Source organism: Oxyura jamaicensis, unplaced genomic scaffold (genome assembly GCF_011077185.1).
Source record: "Oxyura jamaicensis isolate SHBP4307 breed ruddy duck unplaced genomic scaffold, BPBGC_Ojam_1.0 oxyUn_random_OJ69462, whole genome shotgun sequence".
NCBI classification, from domain to species: domain Eukaryota; kingdom Metazoa; phylum Chordata; class Aves; order Anseriformes; family Anatidae; genus Oxyura; species Oxyura jamaicensis.
In genome coordinates this window covers 1-21219 of record NW_023309400.1, presented here as the reverse complement: position 1 = coordinate 21219, position 21219 = coordinate 1, and the positions used below count along the sequence as shown (strand labels likewise).

At 45.4% G+C, this 21219-nt stretch overlaps 1 protein-coding gene across 6 annotated transcripts; it reads right to left on the bottom strand.

Annotated features, from left to right (window-relative positions):
* Positions 1 to 5397: 5397 nt before the first annotated feature.
* LOC118159295 (E3 SUMO-protein ligase PIAS2-like) lies at positions 5398 to 18628 on the bottom strand. Of its 6 annotated transcripts, none has more exons than XM_035313899.1 (8): positions 18474 to 18628; positions 16048 to 16153; positions 15363 to 15436; positions 14341 to 14501; positions 13076 to 13209; positions 12455 to 12626; positions 6758 to 6897; positions 5398 to 5458 (listed from the first exon to the last, which is right to left on the bottom strand). In XM_035313899.1, the coding sequence occupies exons 2-8, from the start codon at positions 16142 to 16144 to the stop codon at positions 5442 to 5444; spliced, it is 795 nt and encodes a 264-aa protein (XP_035169790.1). In that variant the 5' UTR covers positions 16145 to 16153; positions 18474 to 18628; the 3' UTR covers positions 5398 to 5441. The 6 variants fall into 6 exon arrangements, with proteins under 6 accessions (XP_035169790.1, XP_035169791.1, XP_035169794.1 ...); XM_035313900.1 differs by lacking the exon at positions 5398 to 5458 and adding an exon at positions 6231 to 6273; XM_035313903.1 differs by lacking the exon at positions 5398 to 5458 and adding an exon at positions 6240 to 6273 and having other exon boundaries at positions 6758 to 6814.
* Between the last annotated feature and the right edge of the window lie 2591 nt (positions 18629 to 21219).

Below are 21219 nucleotides of genomic sequence, written 5' to 3'. Positions count from 1 at the left end.
CTGACGATTTCGCAACTTCTGCCAGCTGCCTGTAGAACTCCTCATCCGTCTCCTCATCCTGGTTCGGCGGTCTGTAACAGACCCCGACCAGGACGCTAGCCTTGTTGGCCCCGCCAATCCTAACCCAAAGGGACTCGACTTTGTCATGCCCAGCCTCCAGTTCTACAACATCGAAAGACTCTCTAATATAGAGAGCCACTCCACCACCCCTTCTGAAGAGTTTATAGCCAGTCATTGCAGCACTCCAGTCATGAGAGTGGTCCCACCACATCTCCGTGATGGCAACCAAGTCGTAGCCTGCCTGCTGCACGATGGCTTCCAGGTCCTCCTGTTTGTTACCCATGCTGCATGCATTGGTGTAGATGCACTTCAGCTGGGCCATTGCCTTATCCCCCGGCCTTGCTATTGTTCCCCCTGGCACAACTCCAACAAACCTTGCTTCAGCCCCATCCCCCTTCTTACCTAGTTTAAAGCCCTCTCAATGAGCCCTGCCAGCTCCTGGCCCAGGATCCATTTTCCCCTAAAAGATAGGGACCTGTCTGCGGCCATCAGGCCGGGTGTCAAGTAAAGTGCCCCATGGTCGAAAAACCCAAGATTTCTGTCTTGGCACCAGCCCCTGAGCCACGTGTTTAACAGGTGGGCTTTTCGTGTCCTCTCTGTACCCCTCCCTGCAACCATAGGGATGGACGTAAACACCACCTGCACTCCTGCTCCATCCACTAACCGTCCCAGTCCCCTAAAGTCTCGTTTAATAGCCCTCAGGCTTCTCTCTTCAATGTCATCACTACCTGCCTGGACTATCAAAAGAGGATAATAGTCAGAGGGGCGAACCAGGTTGGCAAGCTTCCTGGCAACGTCCCTGACCCTGGCCCCAGGGAGGCAGCAGACTTCCCTACGGGTAGGGTCAGGCCGACAAATAGGGCCCTCTGTTCCCCTGAGGAGAAAGTCTCCCACAACAATCACCCTTCTGTCTTTCTTGGTGGAGGCAGTCCTGAGGCGTGGAGTCGACCTCCTCGCCCTAGTCATCCTCCTGGGTACACTTGCTACCTCTTCCTCACCCACCGGTCTCAATCTCCAGGGCCTCAAACCTGTTGCGTAAGGGCACCTGGGAAGGTGGGGCCGGAAGGGGAGGGCATCGCCTGCAATGTCGAGCAGGGACCTTTTTCCATTCCTCCTCAACTCCCAGATCCCCTCCCTCTGCCTGACGGCGACAGGGCAGGGGGTCCACCCCCATTTGGGGTGTCTCACCCCGGTACCTCTCCTTGAGGCCCTGCAGGGAGTTATTCCACCAGTCTATCTCCCGCTCACACTCCCTGATATCCCTCTCCACCTCCTCCTTGAGCTCCGCCACCATGCGGACCAGGTCATCCACCTGCTCACACCTCACACACACAGTTTCTCTGCCTCCCACCGATGGCAGCAACAGGCTCAGACACTCCCTGCATCCGGTGACCTGAACCGCTGCACTTTTTAACGGGTAGTCGGTCTGGGTGTGTACCGACTTCCTGGAGAGCGCACCGTGCCTGGTGGAGACCATTATCGCCTCGCTAACGGCTGTCCTTGAGGAGGTGTTACGTACGGGCGGGGAAGAGCGCTCCGCCCTTCCTGCGCGAACTGCCGCGCGAACTGCCTCGCCACGCCCTGTTTGCCTGTCCTGGTCGCCGCGCTCCTGGTCGCTCGCGCTCCCTAGGGGCAGCTTTTGAGCGGCTGTGGGAGGGGGCGCTGCTGGCTCCGCCTACGCCTCGTCAGCCTCCCTCACGAGGGCTGCCGGGTCCTGGCGGCTCCCTCGAGTAGGCTCGATGCCAGAAAAATTAGCCCTGCCTGGCCCGATCCCCCGCTCCGCTGCAGAACGCGTCTGCCCCGGAGCCGATCGCCTCGGCAAATGGTGAACAAAAAAGTGAACAAGTAAGGAAAAATATCTTTCCCTGTCCCCTTCACAGACTGGCTCCCTGATGAAAAAAGGCAGTAGGTGTAATTGTTAATAGCTTCCGAGATATAGTTTCCAAAGTACAGAGTCGACGACAGTGCTGAGTACAAATACCAAGTTAGAGTCATGGCCAGATATTTCATCATATCGTAAGCTATTGCTACACAGCACAGTACCATAACGATCTTAAACCAGGGCCCGGAAAGGATAAACAGTACGACAGGGATCACATACAGCAAGTAACGTGCTATAAAACTCAGTTTGGAATACAGGCACAGCAGACTTGATATTAAAGCAATCAACATTCTGATTAGATCTGTCGTTATCTCAACCCTGCGTGCCCCACGTTGGGCGCCAAAAGAGCTGTTGTGGTTTAACCCGGCTGGCAGCTAAACACCACACAGCCGTTCGCTCACCCTCCCCCCTCCCTCTTTGGGATGGGGGAGAGAAACGGGAAAGTGAAGCCTGTGAGTTGAGATAAAGACAGTTTATTAAGATAGAAAATAATAATGATAATAATAATAATATGTACAAACAAGTGATGCACAATGCAATTGCTCACCACCCGCTGACCGATGCCCAGCCCAACCCCGAGCAGCCGGCCCCCCCACCCCGGCTAGCCACCCCTATATATTGTTTAGCATGACCTCAGATGGTATGGAATACCCCTTTGGCCAGTTTGGGTCAGCTGCCCTGGGTCTGTCCCCTCCCAGCTCTTGCTGCACCCCCAGCCTGCCTGCTGACAGGACAGAGCGAGGAGCTGAAAAGTCCTTGGCTTAGTATAAGCAGTGCTCTGCAGCAATTAAAACATCAGCATGTTATCAGCACACTTCTCATCCTAATCCAAAACATAGCACCCTACCAGCTACTAGGAGGAAAAATAACTGTCCTAACTGAAACCAAGACACCTGCATACACAAATGGGGTTGATTTGTCTTGCCTTCCTAATTTTCTTCCCCTTGCCCCCATTTCTAGGAGAACTGATGCAGACCAAAGACATTGAATTAATATAGTTGCTGTTAGGTGAGAAATGTTCTTCCTGCTCTCCGCACTCTTGCACAGATATGAACACTCTATAGGTAAAATGTAATACTGTTTACACCAATAGCTGTAGTGGTAATTCTCCCAAATAAATGATTTAGTCATCTACCTCTAAAACTTCATAACTATCTCAAATAATATACAACATTTGTTTTTGTGTTCAGCACTATTTTTAGAGATATATTTTTTATTAAGGGTGCATTAATAGTGAGAGACTGTTCTCCAAGGATTTTTACAGAATTTTCTTACTATGCAGTTTTGAAAAAGTCTTTTTTTCCTGTTGATAACGGTCTAGTCAATCTTTATATTCAAAGTTTGGAATCTTCTTACTTACTGTTTCATTAACATTAGTTCTCACATTGCTTTTTTTTTTTTTTTTTTTTTTCTGAAGGAATCCAGAGGGATTTTAAAGACATGGTAGAATCTCAAGTATACACACTTCTGAGTTTGGACACATCTATGTCCTTTGAATATTTGTGATATTAAAGAGTATTTTTTTAGAATTGCAGAAAAGTCAGGTTTTCTGCAGAAACACTCAAGGAAAAAAATGAACTGCTGCAGATGTATTTTGGAAATCTATTTGGAAATCAAAACCAAATTGATAATATAACTTTACTAGGTGTTGAGAGTTCTGGTATGGTATTGTGTTAAGCTTTGTCCAGTGTTCAAAATTCTTTTTTTGCTATGACCTACACGGCTGTAGTAATCCATGTATTATGAGGGTGGAACTTTACTTTTCTAATTTTAAATATTTTATTTTAAAAAGTATATTCAGGAAACAGGCAGTGAAAAAGGACTTTGCCACCCAAGATTTTTCTTAACAATGGTGTCTTCCTGCTTTCCTTCTTGTAACAGTGATACAGTACTTAGTGCACTGAAGTCTTGGCTATCATTAAGGACTTATTCAGTGATACAGAGAAACATAATACACTTTATCATTACTGACTGAAATAGCCAAAGGATAGAGGGGAGAGAAGCTGTCACTCATACCATGATGATAACTTATCCTACAGCTAAGCCTTTGGACTGCCAGTTGCTCCTCACAGAGATAACCAGTTACTGCCTCAGTAGACACCCAGGAAACACCATAGAACAGGTTGGGAAAGGCACTTTACATAATGAATCACCTAGCATTACCCTTTCCTCACAAAGAGGTACCACCCATAGTAAAACATTACATAAGTATGAATTCCGCGCTGCCACAGGTGCCACAATCAGAGCAAGCCTTAGTGATGGTAACAAATTGAAATACAGGTCTTTGGGAGGGACCCCAGCCTCTAATAACTTGGGGTCGAGGGTATGCTTGTGTCTCCACAGGTCACGGACCAAGATGGGTACCAGCACGGGGGTAAGGCCATGGTTGGCCTCCTCCTCACAATCGCCGCTGTCATCGGTTATTGCCAGCCCTGGGTCTCCATCCAACCATGCCACAACATCGGGGTCACCCTCGTCAACATGACAGGACAAGAAGCGATGTGCCTGTCCCTGGCTAGTGCTAACGACCCCTTTCCGACACATCTGGTGGGGATCCCAGCAGATAACAAAGATTGGACTGTCTAACTTGCTGCGAGCGCCCCTAGAGCCACAAGAATTAGATATCCTGGGAAGTGTAACAGCCACATCATGTGTAAGGTTCAATTACATGGGCAAAAACCAAACCATGAAACAAATTGTCAATGTCACACTCACTCCTTATTGCAATGCATCTCTTTGGTGTAATTATACAAAACTATAATAGTTCCTTGTGCCAGGAGCAGCTCTGCTCAGCTGTGGGATCGACTGTGGAACGGACACCCCTAGGTGCACCCCAAGCATTTTCCTCGGAGGGGTCTCCACTCTTAGCCGCTCACCACGGGAGTAGACAAGGACCTCCTGAAGCCGTGGACAAATTATTTTAAGTGATATTTTCTTGTGGTATGAATGAGAAGTGCAAGAGGCCTCTTTGTGTGAGTGTGTGATTGTGCTGTGTGAGTGAGAAGTAGCATCGCGGCGAAGCACCATCCCTAGTGCTTAGTGGCTTGTTGATTGGTGTGGATTCTAGTAGGCACGCTACTTTACAGTCATAATTTGTATATGATTTTCACCATGTTGCTTATTGTAATGTTTGCAGGATTTGATAGAAAAATATATAGAAAGCATTTGGTTGATTGTAAATAAAAAGGGGAATTGTGGGAAAGGAATTTGCAGGTGGCTTTGTGCTGCTTCCCACGTCCTTGAATTAGAGATGAGGAAACAAGCTAGAGAGAAGTGCATGGAGAAGCTAGACCAATTATAAGTTGTTATCGGCGCATGCTGTAGTTAGTTGCCTATATATACTCTGTGAGAACCTGCAATAAAGGAGGACGATTATACTCGCATCGAGGTTGCATCGTTACTCGGGTCCGTTTCCCTTTCCGACAACACACAAGTGCAAAAACAAGCAGCAGGTCTCTTCCTCCACCCATGGGCAGCCAATAAGGAAACTTTTCTAATATCATCCCCGCTTTGTGTCTAGACAGATAAAAGGAATGAAGAGGAAACTACAAGTAGTTCAAGGTATATCCTCTGCGAGCAGTGAGAACTAGTGTCCATCTTATACACCATTAGTGTATAAGCATTTAAGGCAAGATGTTTAAAAATATGAAACCAATGAGAATTCACAGCCTTTTTTGTTTTGAAAACTTGGCCTTGTGTTCGCTATGTCAACAGAAAGAAATGGTAAGCTTCCTCCCTCCCTCTCCCATTAACCTTCAGGTCTGTTCTGGCCAGTGGCATCTCTCCTTTCCTCCATCAGAGAAAGTCACAGAAAAGTTTTGAAGGAGATTTAAGTCCAGCTGCTTTTATAGAATTCACAGCTTTTGGTCATGTATACTCTCAAACTTCAATTGATAGAGATGAACAAGATAAACAAAACAGTTCTAAGCTTCTGTTCTCTCAGCTTAGTCTCCTATCCAATTTGGAAATACAATGGATTTCTTACCAAGGGAGGGAGCAGTAAGGCAACAGAGAAACAAGGGGAAGGATATCCATCCCCTTGCCAAACTGGTACTGAAAAAAGAGGAAAAAATCCAGAGATGTTGCAGGAGAAAAAATGGAGACAGGCAACAGAGTGGGTGAGGGAAGTACAGGAGGCCCATGTGACACCTCTTGTCACAAGTCACCGTTTCCTGGGCTCTGTGTTCACTACGGCCAGAAAAGAGAACCCCCAGAATCCCCCTGCACAATTATTTTCAAGGAGCCAGGATAGAAAACAATCAGTATCCCCACCTTTTGTCTGATATTTAGCAGCAGTGTTGAAGAATACATCATAGGCGTTTAGGGTATGTCTAGGTAAAGAAAGTCAATAGAGGTCAGCTTACATATTGTAGCTCACCTTAACCTTTTTCATACAGTCTAGACAGAGCACCACTAGAATCAGCTAGCAGAGATTTCTACATTAAGGGCTGGGATGAGTCAGTGCCATTATATTTCTAGAACTTAGAAGTTCTACTCTCCCTCAGATCTACCACGCATAACAATTGGATGTTTACATAAAGTCTAACTGAATACAGCAAGAAGTGTTTCTGGCTGCCGTTCCAGAGTGCCAGTGTCAGGGCGTACCCCAGAAGCAAGGTTTTTCACATCATTGTTGAAGCATAGTTTCACACTGGGAAGACAGCTTGTACTAAACTTGTCTAGACATCACATCAGTGCAATACTACATACAGTCTTGTCCCATTTAAAAAACTTGATCTCCATTTATTTTTTTTTACCCACCCCACATATTTAATAAGGCTGTCAGAATGCACATGAAAAATAGCCACCACCTACCTGGCAAGTCCGAGGAAATACTAGATATTGGTGGGTGATGGAATGGCACTGAGTAGTCTGTTAACGAAGGAGGAATAGCAGCAGTATCAGCTGTTGTCACGCTGGACACTCTGACAGTAGATGGCTGATACATGAGAACCCTGTTTTAAACAGCATGAGATGTTACAAACAGCCTGGCCATTAGTTACAGAAGATAAATTATGCACAGCTGTGCACTCATTCACACAGTCACTGTGTTACAACACAACTACACTGTGGTTACTCACTACACAGTACTCCACTCTAATTTCCTCTTTCATAACAGTCTCCATAATAACATGATCGCATATTTGCTCTCAACAGCAGCTGTGACATAAGAGCAAGTTGGTATTAAAACAAAGTACAGTGCTGGAGTCATTGACAACAGTCCATTTGTGATCAGAAGTGGCTCTCTGTATCTGCAGAGCGCCCTGGGAGGGATGCACATGTAGCCTGAGCCAGGAGAAGGGCACTAAGTTTCTCCACATCACTGTTCCTCAGGGATAACCTGTCTTGCCAAGGATGCAACTGACATTATTCAACCCCTGGAGCACAGAATACCAACACAAGAGTTAAGCATCAAACCCATTTTTGCTCACAGCTGAACCCAAGCTAAGCTCAGCTCCCTAGGAACACGCAGCCAGTTAAAGTCTTTCTGCATTCCCACCTTCCGCCCGATTCTTTGCAGCACCGTTGAAGACATCACAGGTAGTCAGCCACATGCATAAAGTGTTTCATAAACTTCCAGTTAGGTGAAAACACCAACAGTCCCGCTCCCACATGTCCCACATCCCCCCTTCAACCCACCAATCACAAGTTATCGCCTCATGTTTTCCTCCCCAGACTGCTCCACTGTGCATTTATACTACTGCTGATTTCAGAAGCTTGGATTTCAGACCCTCCTTTCTCAAGCCCCTCCTAAATCTCAGCATATTCAGTTCCTACCAACAGGAGGCCACCCCACAGTTTTGCCAAAATTAGCATTTCAGGCAACATTGTTTACAGGAAATGAGCTCTTCTCCAAAAGCCTGGCTTAGGCTTTGATTTGAAGAATGAAACATGCTGTTTCATCGGTTTCCTTTTCCATGGAAAAACATCCCTGAAAACACAGCAACAGGGTAAGTCTTTTGTGAGACATAAAACCATTTAACAGAATTTTACCTGTACAGAGGTACTGTAGCTGTAGCAATATAACCTTCTGCAAAGAGAGGCCTAGAAATTCTAGAAATTCTCCTCTGGAAACATAGAAAATAGAAACACAAAGTTGGAAAGGACCTACAAGATCATCTAGTCCAACCATCCTCCTATCATCAATACTACCCACTAAGCTACTAAATCATCTCATAGCACCTTGTCCAGGCGCTTCTTGAACATCATGAGGGACGGTGACTCCACCACCTCCCTGGGCAGGCTGTTCCAGCACCTGACCACTCTCTGAGAAAAAAAGTTTTTCCTGATATCTGATCTAAATCTCCCCAGGCACAACTTGTGGCCATTTCCTCGAGTCCTATCATTAGTTATCTGGGAGAAGAGGCTGACCCCCTCCTAATCACAACCTCCTTTCAGGAAGTTGTAGAGTGCAATGAGGTCGCCCCTGAGCCTCCTCTTCTCCAGGCTGAACAACCCCAGCTCCCTCAGCTGCTCCTCATAAGACTTGTTCTCCAGACTTCTCACCAGTTTTGTTGCCCTTCTCTGGACATGCTCCAGGGCCTCTATGTCCTTCTTGTAGTGAGGGGCCCAAAAGTGAACACAGTCCTCGAGATGTGGCCTCACCAGAGCTGAGTACAGGGGGATGATCACCTCCCTGGTCCTGCTGGCTACACTATTCCTGATACAAGCCAGGATGCTGTAGGCCTTCTTGGCCACCTGGGCACACTGCCGGCTCATGTTCAGCCAAGCATCAATCAACACTCCCAGGTCCCTTTCCTCTTCACAAGTCTTCTAGCCACTCTGCTCCAAGCCTATAGTGCTGCACGGGGTTATTGTGGCCAAAGTGCAGGACCCAGCACTTCGCCTTGTTAAACCTCATCCCATTCACTTCAGCCCAGCAGTCCAGCCTATCCTGATCCCTCTGAAGGGCCACCGTATCCTCAGGCAGCTCGACACTACCTCCCAACTTGGTGCCGTCGGGAAACTTACTGAGGGTACACTCAATCCCCTCATCCAGGTCATCAATAAAGATATTAAACAAGATAGGCCCCAGTACTGACCCCTGGGGGACACCACTTGTAAAGGGACACCAGCTGGACTTAATTCCATTAACTACAACCCACTGGGTACAGCCCTCCAGCCAGCTCTTTACCCAGAGAAAAGTATATCTGTCCAGGCCATGGGCAGACAGTTTCCCCAGGAGAATACTGTGGAAGACCGTGTCAAAGGCATCTAAGTAGACTACATCAACAGCCTTTCCCTCATCTACCAGTCTGGTCACATGATCACAGAAGGAAATGAGGTTGGACAAGCACGACCTGCCTTTCATGAACCCATGCTGGCTGGGCCTGATCCCCTGAATGCCACACAAGTCCCATGTAATCTCACCCAAGATGATTTGCTCCATAACTTTCCATGGAACCGAGGTCAGGCTGACAGGCCTGTAGTTCCCCGGGTCCTCCTTACAGCCCTTCTTGTAGATGGAGGCTTACCAAAGTGACTCCCAATCCTCTAGGACCTCTCCCAGATAGCCAGGAACACTGATATATGGTGGAAAGCGGCTTGGCAATTACCTCCGCCAGCTCCCTCAGCACCCTAGGGTGGAGCTTGTCTGGTCCCATGGACTTGTGACATTCCAGATGGAGGAGCAGGTCTCTAACTGTCTCTTCCTGGATCACAGGGGGGTGATTTTCTACCTGAATCATAGGGGAGTAAAGTACCCTGAGGATAACTGATCTGACTACTAAAGACAGATGTAAAGAAGGCATTGAGAACCTCAGCCTTATTCTTACTCTCAGTGATCATATTTCCTGCTGCATCAAATAAAGGATGGAAATTTTCCTTGGTTCTTCTCTTGCTGTTAATATATTTGTAAAAGGATTTATTGTTCTCTTTTACTGCAGTGGCCAATCTGAGTTCAAGTTAGGCTTTTGCCTTTCTAACTTGCTCTCTGCATATCTTAGCAACTTCCTTGTAGTCGCCCCAAGTAACCTGTCCTTTCTTCCAGCAGACGTAGACTCTTTCTCACCGAGTCTCAATAAAAGTTCCTGGTTCATCCATGCCGGTCTTCTTCCGGCTGGCCTTATGGGACTCAGGAACAGCCTGCTCCTGTGCCTTTAAAATTTCCTTCTTGAGGAGCATCCAGGCTTCCTGGACCCCTTTGCCCTTCAGGAGTGACTCCCAAGGAACCCCTGCAACAAGTGTCCTGAGTAGGTCAAAGTCTGCCCTCCAGAAGTTCAAGACAGCAGTTTTGCTAGTCACCCTTCTGACATCACCAAGGATAGAAAACTTTACAGTTTCATGGTCACTCCGCCCATGACAGTCCCCAACTTTCACATCTCCCACCAGCCCTTCTCTGTTAGTGAAGAGCAGGTCTAGTGGGGTACCTCCCCTGGTAGGCTCTTGAGTCAGCTGTATCAGGAAGCTGTCTTCCACATACTCTAAAAACCTTCTGGACTGCTTCCTCTGTGCAGTGTTATACTTCCAGCATATATCAGGGAAGTTGAAGTCTCCCATGAGAATGAGTGCTGGCGATCGTGTAACTATTGCAAGCTGCTCATAGAATGCCTCATCCATCTCTTCATCCTGATTAGGCGGTTTATAACAGACCCCCACCAAGATGTCACCCCTACAGGCCTTCCCCGTTTCTTATCCATAGACACTCAACTTTATAATTCCCAACCGCAAGCTCTTCAACATCAAAACACTTAATATTAAGAGCCACACCACCACACTTCCTACCTTGTCTATCCCTTCTGAAGAGCTTGTAGCCTTCAGTACTCCAGTTGTAGGAGTGATCCCACCATGTTTCAGTTATTGCAACTAGGTCGTAGATAGCCTGTCACACAATCACTTCTAGCTCCTCCTGTTTGTTGTCCATGCTGCATGCATTGGTGTAGATGCACTTCAGATGAGACATCTGCCTCACTACCAGCTTCAGCATTGTTCCCCTATGCACTTCTCTGGTGAGCCCTGTTTTTACCCCCTTCCCCTGTCACAGCTATTTTAAAGCTCTCTCCACAAGTCCTGCTAGCTCCTGCACATTTCCCCCTTTGAGAGAGGTGAGTTCCATTCATCGACAACAAGCCAGGGGTCAAGTACAAGCCAGAGGTCAAGTAAACTGCCCCATGGTCAAAGAACCCAAAGTTCCTGTCTCAACACCAGCCTCTCAGCCAATTATTCATTACCTGTGTTTTCCTATCCCTCTCCATGTCCTTCACCTCCCCAGAAGAAATAGAACAAAACACAACTTGTGCTCCCACTCCTTGAACTATTCACCCTAAACCCCTGAAATCTCTCTTCATAGTTCACAGGATTCTCTGAGCGATTTAATCACTGCCTGCTTGAACTATGAGTAATAGGTAATAATGAATGGGGTGAACCAGCTCCAGGAGTTTTCTAGTTATGTCCCTGACCCGGGCCCCAGGTAGGCAGCACACTTCCCTATGGCTCAGGTCCAGGTCTGGTCTGTAAATGAGGCGCTCCGTTCCTCTGAGAAGAGAGTCACATACCACAACCACCCTTCTTTCTTTCCTGGCAGAGGTAGCCTGAATGCATGGAGTCTACTGCCTCGTCCTTAGTAACCTCTTTGGGGAACCTTCCCATGCCTCCCCACTTACCTCCCCTTCAATGTCCAATGCTACAAACCCATTGCTTAGGGGGAGCTGGGGATGCGAGGGAAGTGGGGGGGGTTCACCCACGATGCCGAGCAGGGACCCTCTCCCAACCCTCCCCATCCCTCAGGTCCCCTTCCTCTGCCCAACAGGGGCAGGGCAGGGGGTCCAGCACCAATTGTGAGGTTTCTCCCTGGCACTTCTCCCTCTGGCATACCAGGGAGCTACTCTACCAGTCGATTTCCTGCTCAGAGTCCTTGATGGCCCTCAGTCTCTCAACCTGCACTTTCAGCTCTGCCACCATGCTGACCAGATCTTCCACCTGCTCACACCTCACATACCTGCCACCCTCCCCCATCAGCAGCAGGCTCTGGCACTCCCTGCAGCCAGAGACCTGTATAGCCACAGCTCTGGACAGCTCCTCTGTTTGGGTCACCACAGTCCTTTTGGGGCAAGCTCTCTGCCTGGTGGAGACCATGGTAAAAACTGTGGTCACAGAGACTGCCAGTAGATAGGATGGACTCAAAAGGGAGGAGGGACAGAATCCCTGTGCCCCGCGACGTGAGCTCTCACACTCACCGCTGCAGCACACTGTGGGTGGTTCTCACACACTGGTTGTCCCTCCCTGCTTGCAGTGGGCAGCGAGCAAGCATCACTGCCCTCCTGGAGGCAGTTTCTAGGCAGAGGGCATGGGGCTGTTGCCCTGGCAATGCCCACTCCCTGTCAACCTCTCTCACAAGAGCTGGCGGGTGATGCCTGGTCGCATTGCTGTCCCAGGCTTCCCCTGGCAAAGCAAGGGTACGAAATCCCCCCTGTAAAGAAGGGGAAGTAGAGCTGCATCCCAAAGAGATCCCATATGTCTACACATCAGTTTATCTGAGACATTACAGAATAACTAACTTTAAAATTGACAAACCCTTTGGTTGGGCTTCCTTGTGTTTCAGACATAAATATGCACTTCCTTTTGGCAGGAGGATCATCATCTTCGTCAGAAGAGCTTTCAATTGTCAAGTCAATCACATCAACTTTCTTCTTGTTTACCTCGTTGGCCACTGTCACAGAACATGGTTTGCTAACAACACTGGAACCTAAACCAGAAAATAAAATACCACTTTTTTTTTTTTTTTTTTAAAGGCCACTGACATCAGCAGTTTCAATTTGCAGCAGAACCAAAATACTGTTTTAGCTCATCTTCCTGACCACTGCAGAGGCCATCATGGCCCAGGAACAGTTTTATTAGTAGTATTAGTAGTAGTATTCTGTGTGAGAATTATTGAGCACAAGCTTTAATCTTCACTTAAGTTTAAGGACCTACAACAAGAGCAACTTTTTTTTAAGTGTTATTATAAAGAATAGAGACAAAACCCACAAATGCACATTTTTAGAGATACAATCCTTTCTTTTTAGTTTAAATAAGTTACTTCGCACACATCCCACAAAAAACATCAACATCCATACCCATTATCCCAGTTACAATTAAGTCTCAAGGCATCAAGCTTTTTTGGTTGTTTGCAACCAATATCCAAGACATACTCACTTTCTATTTTGGTGCACTGTGGACTTGAAACTTTCACAGCATCTTTTTTAGGCCTCATGGGGCACCAGGAACCATCTTCTTGGAATTTAATCTCATCCACATCTGAACATTCATTAAGGATTTCCATAAAGAGCCTGAAAAATAAAGTTAAGTGATTTTGATTCCAGGCTTTTCCTAAGCAAAAAGGAGACACTTAAGAAGTTGATTACAATCAACACTGACCTACAGTACATACTCTCCCCCTAATTTGTCTTCCCTGAAGACCTGCAGTTACAGCCTTTGCAGACATCCATACATCAAAATCAAAGAATTATCCCAACCTACCCATGTTCTACTCCAACATTATCACAGTTTAGAGATTCCCATACAGCAACAGAAGCAATCACCCTTTCAATCAAGTTTTACACAGTTTATAAGCTAAATTTTAAGAGTTAATAGCCTCACAGATAGTTCATGTAAAAGGGAGACATCCTTAGGTGTCACATTTGATTTTCTCCAGAGAGGATATGCTGAGGCTCAGGAGTTTGATGATGCAGTTACAAGATGATTTCTTGCAGTTTGTTACATGGGAATAGAAACAAAAGGATTCTAATGGTTCCTCCCAGTCTAATGTACTTTTGAGAACAAGAATAGAAATGGCTAAACCTCAGGTCACAAAAACAATTAGTAGAATGTGAAAAATTTGAAGTAATTTTGTACTCTGTGTCCTGGTTTCAGTTAGGATAGAGTTAATTTTCCTCCTAGTAGCTGGTAGGGTGCTATGTTTTGGATTAGGATGAGAAGAGTGCTGATAACAGGCTGATGTTTTAATTGTTGCAGAGCACTGCTTACACTAAGTCAAGGACTTTTCAGCTTCTTGCTCTGTCCTGCCAGCAGGCAGGCTGGGGGTGCAGCAAGAGCTGGGAGGGGACAGACCCAGGGCAGCTGACCCAAACTGGCCAAAGGGGTATTCCATACCATCTGAGGTCATGCTAAACAATATATAGGGGTGGCTAGCCAGGGTGGGGGGCCGGCTGCTCGGGGATAGGCTGGGCATCGGTCAGCGGGTGGTGAGCAATTGCATTGTGCATCACTTGTTTCATAGACACTATTATTATTATTATTATTTCTTATCTTAATAAACTGTCTTTATCTCAACCCACAGGCTTCACTTTCCAGTTTCTCTCCCCCATCCCAGAGAGGGAGGGGGGAGGGTGAGCGAACGGCTGCGTGGTGTTTAGCTGCCGGCCAGGTTAAACCACAACACTGCAAGCCCAGTCTCTTACCCATCTAGTATTAGGCTCTCATAAGCTGCCTTCTTATCACAGACAGGACAGATCCAGGTAGGCTTCTTCTCATTCATTTGAAGATAAAGAGCAGCATCAAAACATTGCAGGTGTGTGCAAGTAACAGCCCGACATGGGATTGTCAGTCTCATTTTTCCCAGCTGCAGGAGGTACATTTAAAGAATGTCAGAAGAAAAGAAAGTAAAGTAGACCTGGATAGCTAACAATGAAATCAGATGCAACCAGCAAGGTAACAGTCACTTCACATTACAGAGTGCCCAACACTAGGTCACTGCATGCAAATTCACTCCAAAGCACATACAAGGTACCTGAATGAACAATACAGCAGTCCTCAAAGTCTTATTACTAAGTTAAGAACTGTCAGAAACATTTCAAGTGGACCTGCATCAACATTATTTCTAGGATTTTATTTTTAAAAGGAAGACCTACTGAAGCACCCGCTTTGTCATTTTTTGCCAAATACCTCAAGGTTTGATTATTTTGTGAGCTATAGTTATGTTAGACTGGGAATGGCATTATACCCATTTCAGCGTAAGACTTAAACAGACCAGTCACAAACACAAGGTCAGTTTCTACCTGGAAAGAGAAAACCCAAGGCAGCACCACCTTGTTACTAGGTGATCTGTTTGTTTTTCCTTTATAGTAGTTGGCAGTAAAAGCAATACCACCAAGACCAGGAGGTCTGAAGTTCTGTTTCTCACTGTGCCCTTTAATTATTCTATCACCCTTCCCAGGTAGGCTCAATGCGTCCATGCACAAAATCACTCCTTTTACTTTTAAAGGCCTCAATACACACACAAGTAGCAACTTGACTCTGACTGCATTACAGCTGAAGTATTCACAGGTCTAAACCATAGTTGGTTCTTCTCCTCATTTGCATTAATGAATCAGTATAACAAAAGCCAGTTAAGTTTCTGAAGCAGGGTGTTTTAAAAGCAGACCAACTCTGCACTAAAGATGAAAACACAAATCTGTATATGGTATTTTCCAGCCTTACTTACAGGACACATCAGAGAAACCCGCAGACTGGTTGTGGCAATCTCACTATCAGGATCTGCTGTTAGTTTTTCTTTAACTACCAAAATAAATTAAGAAGTTAGAGATGGGCACAACTATTTAAAATGCTAATCTTGATTCTCTAGTACATATACTTTGTTTCCAGCTATCTAAGAAGCCCTGAGCATTTAAGGAAGCTAGTTCAGAGCAAATACCACATAAGAATAGCTTCACAGGCAACTGGCAAACTGCATCGTGAGACTGTTTTGATGTGCAGTAGATGCAGTTCTGGCCGCAATGTTTAGTAGACCAAACTCTACCCAACATGCAAGGAGATAAAATCATCAGGGAGTGAGGTGTAAAGACAAGACAATTAGCAGCACATACAGGTGAACAAAACACATATTTAGGGCATCTATCTGCACCTCACTGCACACTACACTAAGCAGTGCTCTCAGAATTCTCTTGAGAACATTTCAGATGAAATCCCTAAGTACTCCTCCCTCCTAGCTAGGGACCTACACTGAATCAATGCACGATACCTCAGCAACAGCAAAAAGAACCTTTGATACTCTGGGCATGGACTTTCTTTTCAAAATGCTGCAAATCTCCTGAGTACTACCAGTTCTAGTTTTAAAGAGCTGCCAGCCACCCTCAGTAAGGACAAACAGGAAGGTTAATTTGACTTACTTAGTGCTCTGGAATGATCGGGGTTTCTGATACCTTTCATTTTTAACCTCTGCAAAAGCATAGCTGAAGTGAGCTGACGAACAAGATACACAGACATGGAGTAATTCTACAAAAAGAGTAATTAAAGATGAAGTATTGATTTAACACTGTACTTCCACTACAGCAACAAGTTACTATTACACTGGTTGTAAAAACAAAAATCATGCTGAATTTTTTGCTTGGTAGTTATGGAAATACTTTGTGAAGTACTGACAGATGACTTCATTACTATGAAAGTCAGCAGTCTGCCAGAATTCTTCTGCTATCCAAGTCAAATTATCTCACTCCAGTTGTGACTTGACTACAAAAAATATTTTCCACAACCAAGAGACAATCTGGGCTTTTTCTTGAAAAGATGACTTAGACTGGCAATACAATTTCTTAAAACATGCAGTCTGTAAGAGCTTCTTATGTTTGTCTCCTACACATTTCCCTTTTCCACTGTCACTCTCTTAAAGCAGAGCTCAAAGACAAACTTGCTATAAAGAAATGATTGATGTTGTTTTGGGTGCAAACACCACCTCCAAATGGCACACAACAGCATCAATTTCTTTGTACCTTGAGCTTGCTGCTTTTAAGCCAAGCCTCGTTATACCCACTCCTCTCAGGCTGGCCATATTCCCTAGCATTTACTGCTGTTCCCTAATTCATGCCACTTGCCAGCTTCCTTTGTTCAGGATTTCCTCTCCAAGGTCACAAGTGAGAAGAATCTGAAAGTCTCACCACTGCAGAATAATAATGGTTTCATCTGCATAACACTCACAACCTGCAATCCCTTATTTCCACTCCCTGCCAGCCACCTTCTTGTAGCTCCTACACAACCAGACACTGCACAGGAATTTTAAGAACATCTACCACCCTGCTCCTCCTTTACCAGCAATACCAGAGATAGCTCTTACTTAGATGAACAGATAAAGTTATCAAAATGCACAGGAAGCCACTAAGACAAATGTCTTGCTTTCCCCATCCTCACAAAGATGGACTGTTTTGTACTGCTTATTGCCTACAGGATTGATATTACAGACTCTAGCCTGATAAGCTCTCTGGGATGACTGGGATGAATACCTCCTCTCCTCAGAAGCCCTCCTCTATCAGAGAAGTAGATGCCAATAAACCCTTACTGTATCAGCCTGCTGAAACCCTTGGGGACAGCATGGAGCGTCATTTAGAAGATGAATAGCAAAGGCCTGCTATGCAAGTTCTTCTACTTAGAAAAGCTAGGGCCTAAGCAGTCACCTGGCCATTTGAAGGGCCAGTTTCTTTTAAACTAATAACTTCTAATTTTCCCCAAACCAGAAATTTACCTACAGGGACCGGAGAGCAAAAGGTATCACACCTGTCACTACCTGCTTCATCTCCTGCCACTGAAGCCCAGCACACTTTCCCCCCCCCCCCTCAGTGCAGCTCTCCGTGAAGAACCGCATTATGAAGATGCTTTTCTCTTCCCCCCCCCCAGTCTCCATTACTCCCTATATCTGCACTCAAGAAGTCAGCTCCCCCTCAAGTTACCCCAACTTCCAGGAATACTCTTCCTTTTTAACAATGGGCACATGGCTTAGATGCTCTGCCTTACAAATGCACACCACTATGGTCCAAGCACAGCATCACCAAGATGTATCACCCTGCAGCAGTTGGTACTAGCAGCCTAACACCTTCCCTGTACACTTCCCAGGAACTTGCCACCAAGGAACTTTCCAAGCTGGAAATTCCACCTGTTTTACCTTATTTACAAGTGCAGTTTTAACGGAGAAAAGACATTTTCACATAAAAATAAGGAATCTCAAAAGAAAAGATGGAAATATCCATGAACTAGTTCTCCTTATAAAATAAAAATTCCTTTTGTAGAACTATTTGATATCATTTGGTTAGAAAATACAAAAGCATCAAGAGCAAATGCATGTCTCCTCTCCCACTCACAGAGCCTTAGCACATCTGGTCACTTTAAAAAGCCTTCCTCCAATAGATTGCCACAAAATACTGAGAAAAAAACTTTAAGACATGGCTACATAACCTTATGTTCATATGATTACACCATCAGGCTACAAAGTAGCTTCCCTTTTTGTCTGAACTGTTCTGTGTTTACACCACAAAAAGACTATTTCTGACATATTTCAGGCAAGCCCTAATGGAAAACTTCCCAAAAAAGCTCTCAAAGAAAGCCATACTCCCCATCTATGTGAACTCTATATGGAAGTCTTTGCAACTTGTATGCAAGTTTTGTGTGTTACTGTAAGCTACTGTACTTCTAGAGCTAGCTTTGTTTCTTGGCATCAGAAATAAACATGGCCACTTTGTAACACTGCATGCCTTGCTGGCAGTGGGTTAGAAGGAACACTAGACAAGGTTATTCAGACTATTGCCCACATCATACAAAACATACAGCTTACCTTTCCAATTTCAGATGCCCAGGAAATGCAAATCTGGTTTGGCACTGCTGATGATAACCTAACTAGAGATGTTATATTCAAGGGACGCCCAGGTCGCTTCTGTTCAATTCCATTTTTTGGTGGTGGAGCATATCCCTACGGGAAGAGACAAAACAAAAAGCATTACCAAGTCTCCCCTCTGTACTCTGAAACCTGCTTAAACAGTTTATTAGTTCAAAACCAACAGCAAATTAGTTTAAAAGGCAGCAAGTCACAAACTGTTAATTCAGTCTTTCATGTCTAAAGAATGGTTCACTGATCTTATTTAAGAAACAGTAAATTCAATTCTTGTCCCAAGAGATCGACAACCCCTTGATGTCTGCTTTGCATTAGCTACACCTAGCTTCATAAGCAACAGATTGTTATTTGTACACTCCAGTGAGGGCCCTGAAGATGAGCTATGCATAAAACACCAGGTATATTTAAGAGCTAAGAGGCTTTGTTGTCAGTGGAAAAAAAAATCTACTAGGTACTAAGAAATTCTTCAAAGCTGCGCAAATAATCTGGACCACTTTCTGTAGTTTTACGACATATGATGCTTGCCAACTGAATTAGAAGCCACACAGCTCCCTTTTGCTTCTAGGCAAGCACACTTCAAGCAGAGGATACTTGTGCTATGTGAAGCACGTGGCCCAACTGCAGCTTATTCATCTCATCCTGCAACTGTCACTGTGAAAGCAACCAGTCTGTAACAGGAACCCAGAATCTGGAGCTCAAGCAGACATCCTGCAGTCCACTCATCTCAATCTCATCTTGCATCAGGATGCCAATAAGAGACTGGAGCCTGCATCTTGCACAGAAGAATTGACTGCCAGATTTCATCCTGTTCAAGACACTGTTGTTCTACACTAGAAACACTCCAGAAACAATACACTGAAAAAATACATTTTTTAATGCAGAATTAACACCGTGAGAAACTAAGTTGTGTTTTTGCAGTAGAGAATTACTTTTCTGTATTCCAAGGTAGTTGTGTAGTCACAACAAGGAGAAATGCTAAGTAGATAAGTGGACAGTAGAAGGCCTCCCTGTTCCAGAATAAGGTGGAAGCTTGAGAAAAACAGGATGAGCAGTGTGAGAACAGTAAAACAAAGATCACAAGTTCTCAAAACATAAGAAAGGAAAAAAAGGGGAAAAGGGAGAAATTAAAGGGTTGAAAAAAAGAAAAATTGTACATATATGGTATAGAGGAGCATCGAGTAGCTTGTGAACCTGCAGTACTCAGCCAATGAGGAAATAGGGGTGATCAGGCATCGGGTAATAGGGAATAAAAGGTTATGATTTGTTTACTAAAATGTGCTCCTGATTGACAGGACACCTGCCATTGCAATCGCGAATAAAACAGCTTCACAGAAGACCCTGCCTGAAGAAAATTATTTGAGATTTTTCTCACAATTTGGGGGCTCGTCTGGGATCTTGTTGCCTGCCAAAGGTTTCTTGCCACCACACACAGGAAGGTGCACCCCGCTGATTTCAGCGGTCCCATCAGGGGTGGTAGCTCATCTCGGTATGGCCGGCAAAGGACCAAGACTTAATCTGAAGACAGGCTCTGCGAAGCTCTGGGGAGAAGGGAGGCCAGCACTGACACACCACAGACAGACAGCACAGACACAGGGATTACTGCTGATAACCCGAACCAGGAAGTCTATGCATGGACCGAGGTAAGGCAAACTCTACCGTATATTGCCTCGGGGTGGGTTTGGGTAGACTCTTGTGGGGAGCGTGAATGAGACACACTTATAGTGTGAAGGGAGTGTGGAGTCCCAATCCCTGGTTCCGTAGTCTCACAAGGGGCGCAGCTAGAGAGGGACGAAGCAAAAGATAGACAATTGAAAGAGAGGCTCAGGGGCCCTTAGGTGTACAGTACCCCAAGCACAGTGAAGTGAGGTGGTCGGCAGTACACCCCACCTCTGTCCTAATCCTAGGTGACGGCGTGTGGTACCCTATGGATGGTAAAGTCCACAGCAGCACGTCAGGAAGAGATGGGGATTAAGGGTTCCAAAGGTCAGCAGGGTGGGGCTGGAGACCCCAGGATTGTGCCTAAAGATAGTCCTTTGGAGAAAACGATAGGGATTTGGAAAAACAACCCAAAAACTAAGGAAAAAGATTTTTAAAATATATTTTAAAAAATGGTTAGATATTGTGTAATTGTCTGGCCTAAAAAAGCCAATAAAAGGAAGTTCAATATTTTTGCCAAAATACAGGTCTAATGAAAATTCAGGCTTTGAATTTATATGTAAACAATAAGGTTCCTTTTTCAGAGGAGGAATCAAGTTATGCTCCCTATAATCCTAATATTGCACCAGAGGCAGTGGTAGCTGCTCCAGGAGGGGAGACAGGGACTGCGATTGACGCTGTGCAGGGCCGACATAGGCCGGTGCCACTCCCCCCTTACCAGCAAAGAGGTTAGGAATTTTAAGAAGGAAATTAAGTCTTTAATTGAGGGCCTAGCGGAACAGTCAAATCTGTTTCTAAGGCCTAATTCGTATTCCTGGGGGGAAATGTCAATCTTGAGTATGTTATTCATTGGAGAAGAATGTTTGGGGGGGGGGGGAATGATTTCCCAGGCAGCTATGCAAGAATGGGAAAGAACTAACACAACACCCACCCCCCCACAGACCCCCCCGGAACGAGAGTAATTCCGATAAGAGCAGAAATATCCGCAACTGAAATAATAACAACCCACAACATAGAAATCATATGAGAGACT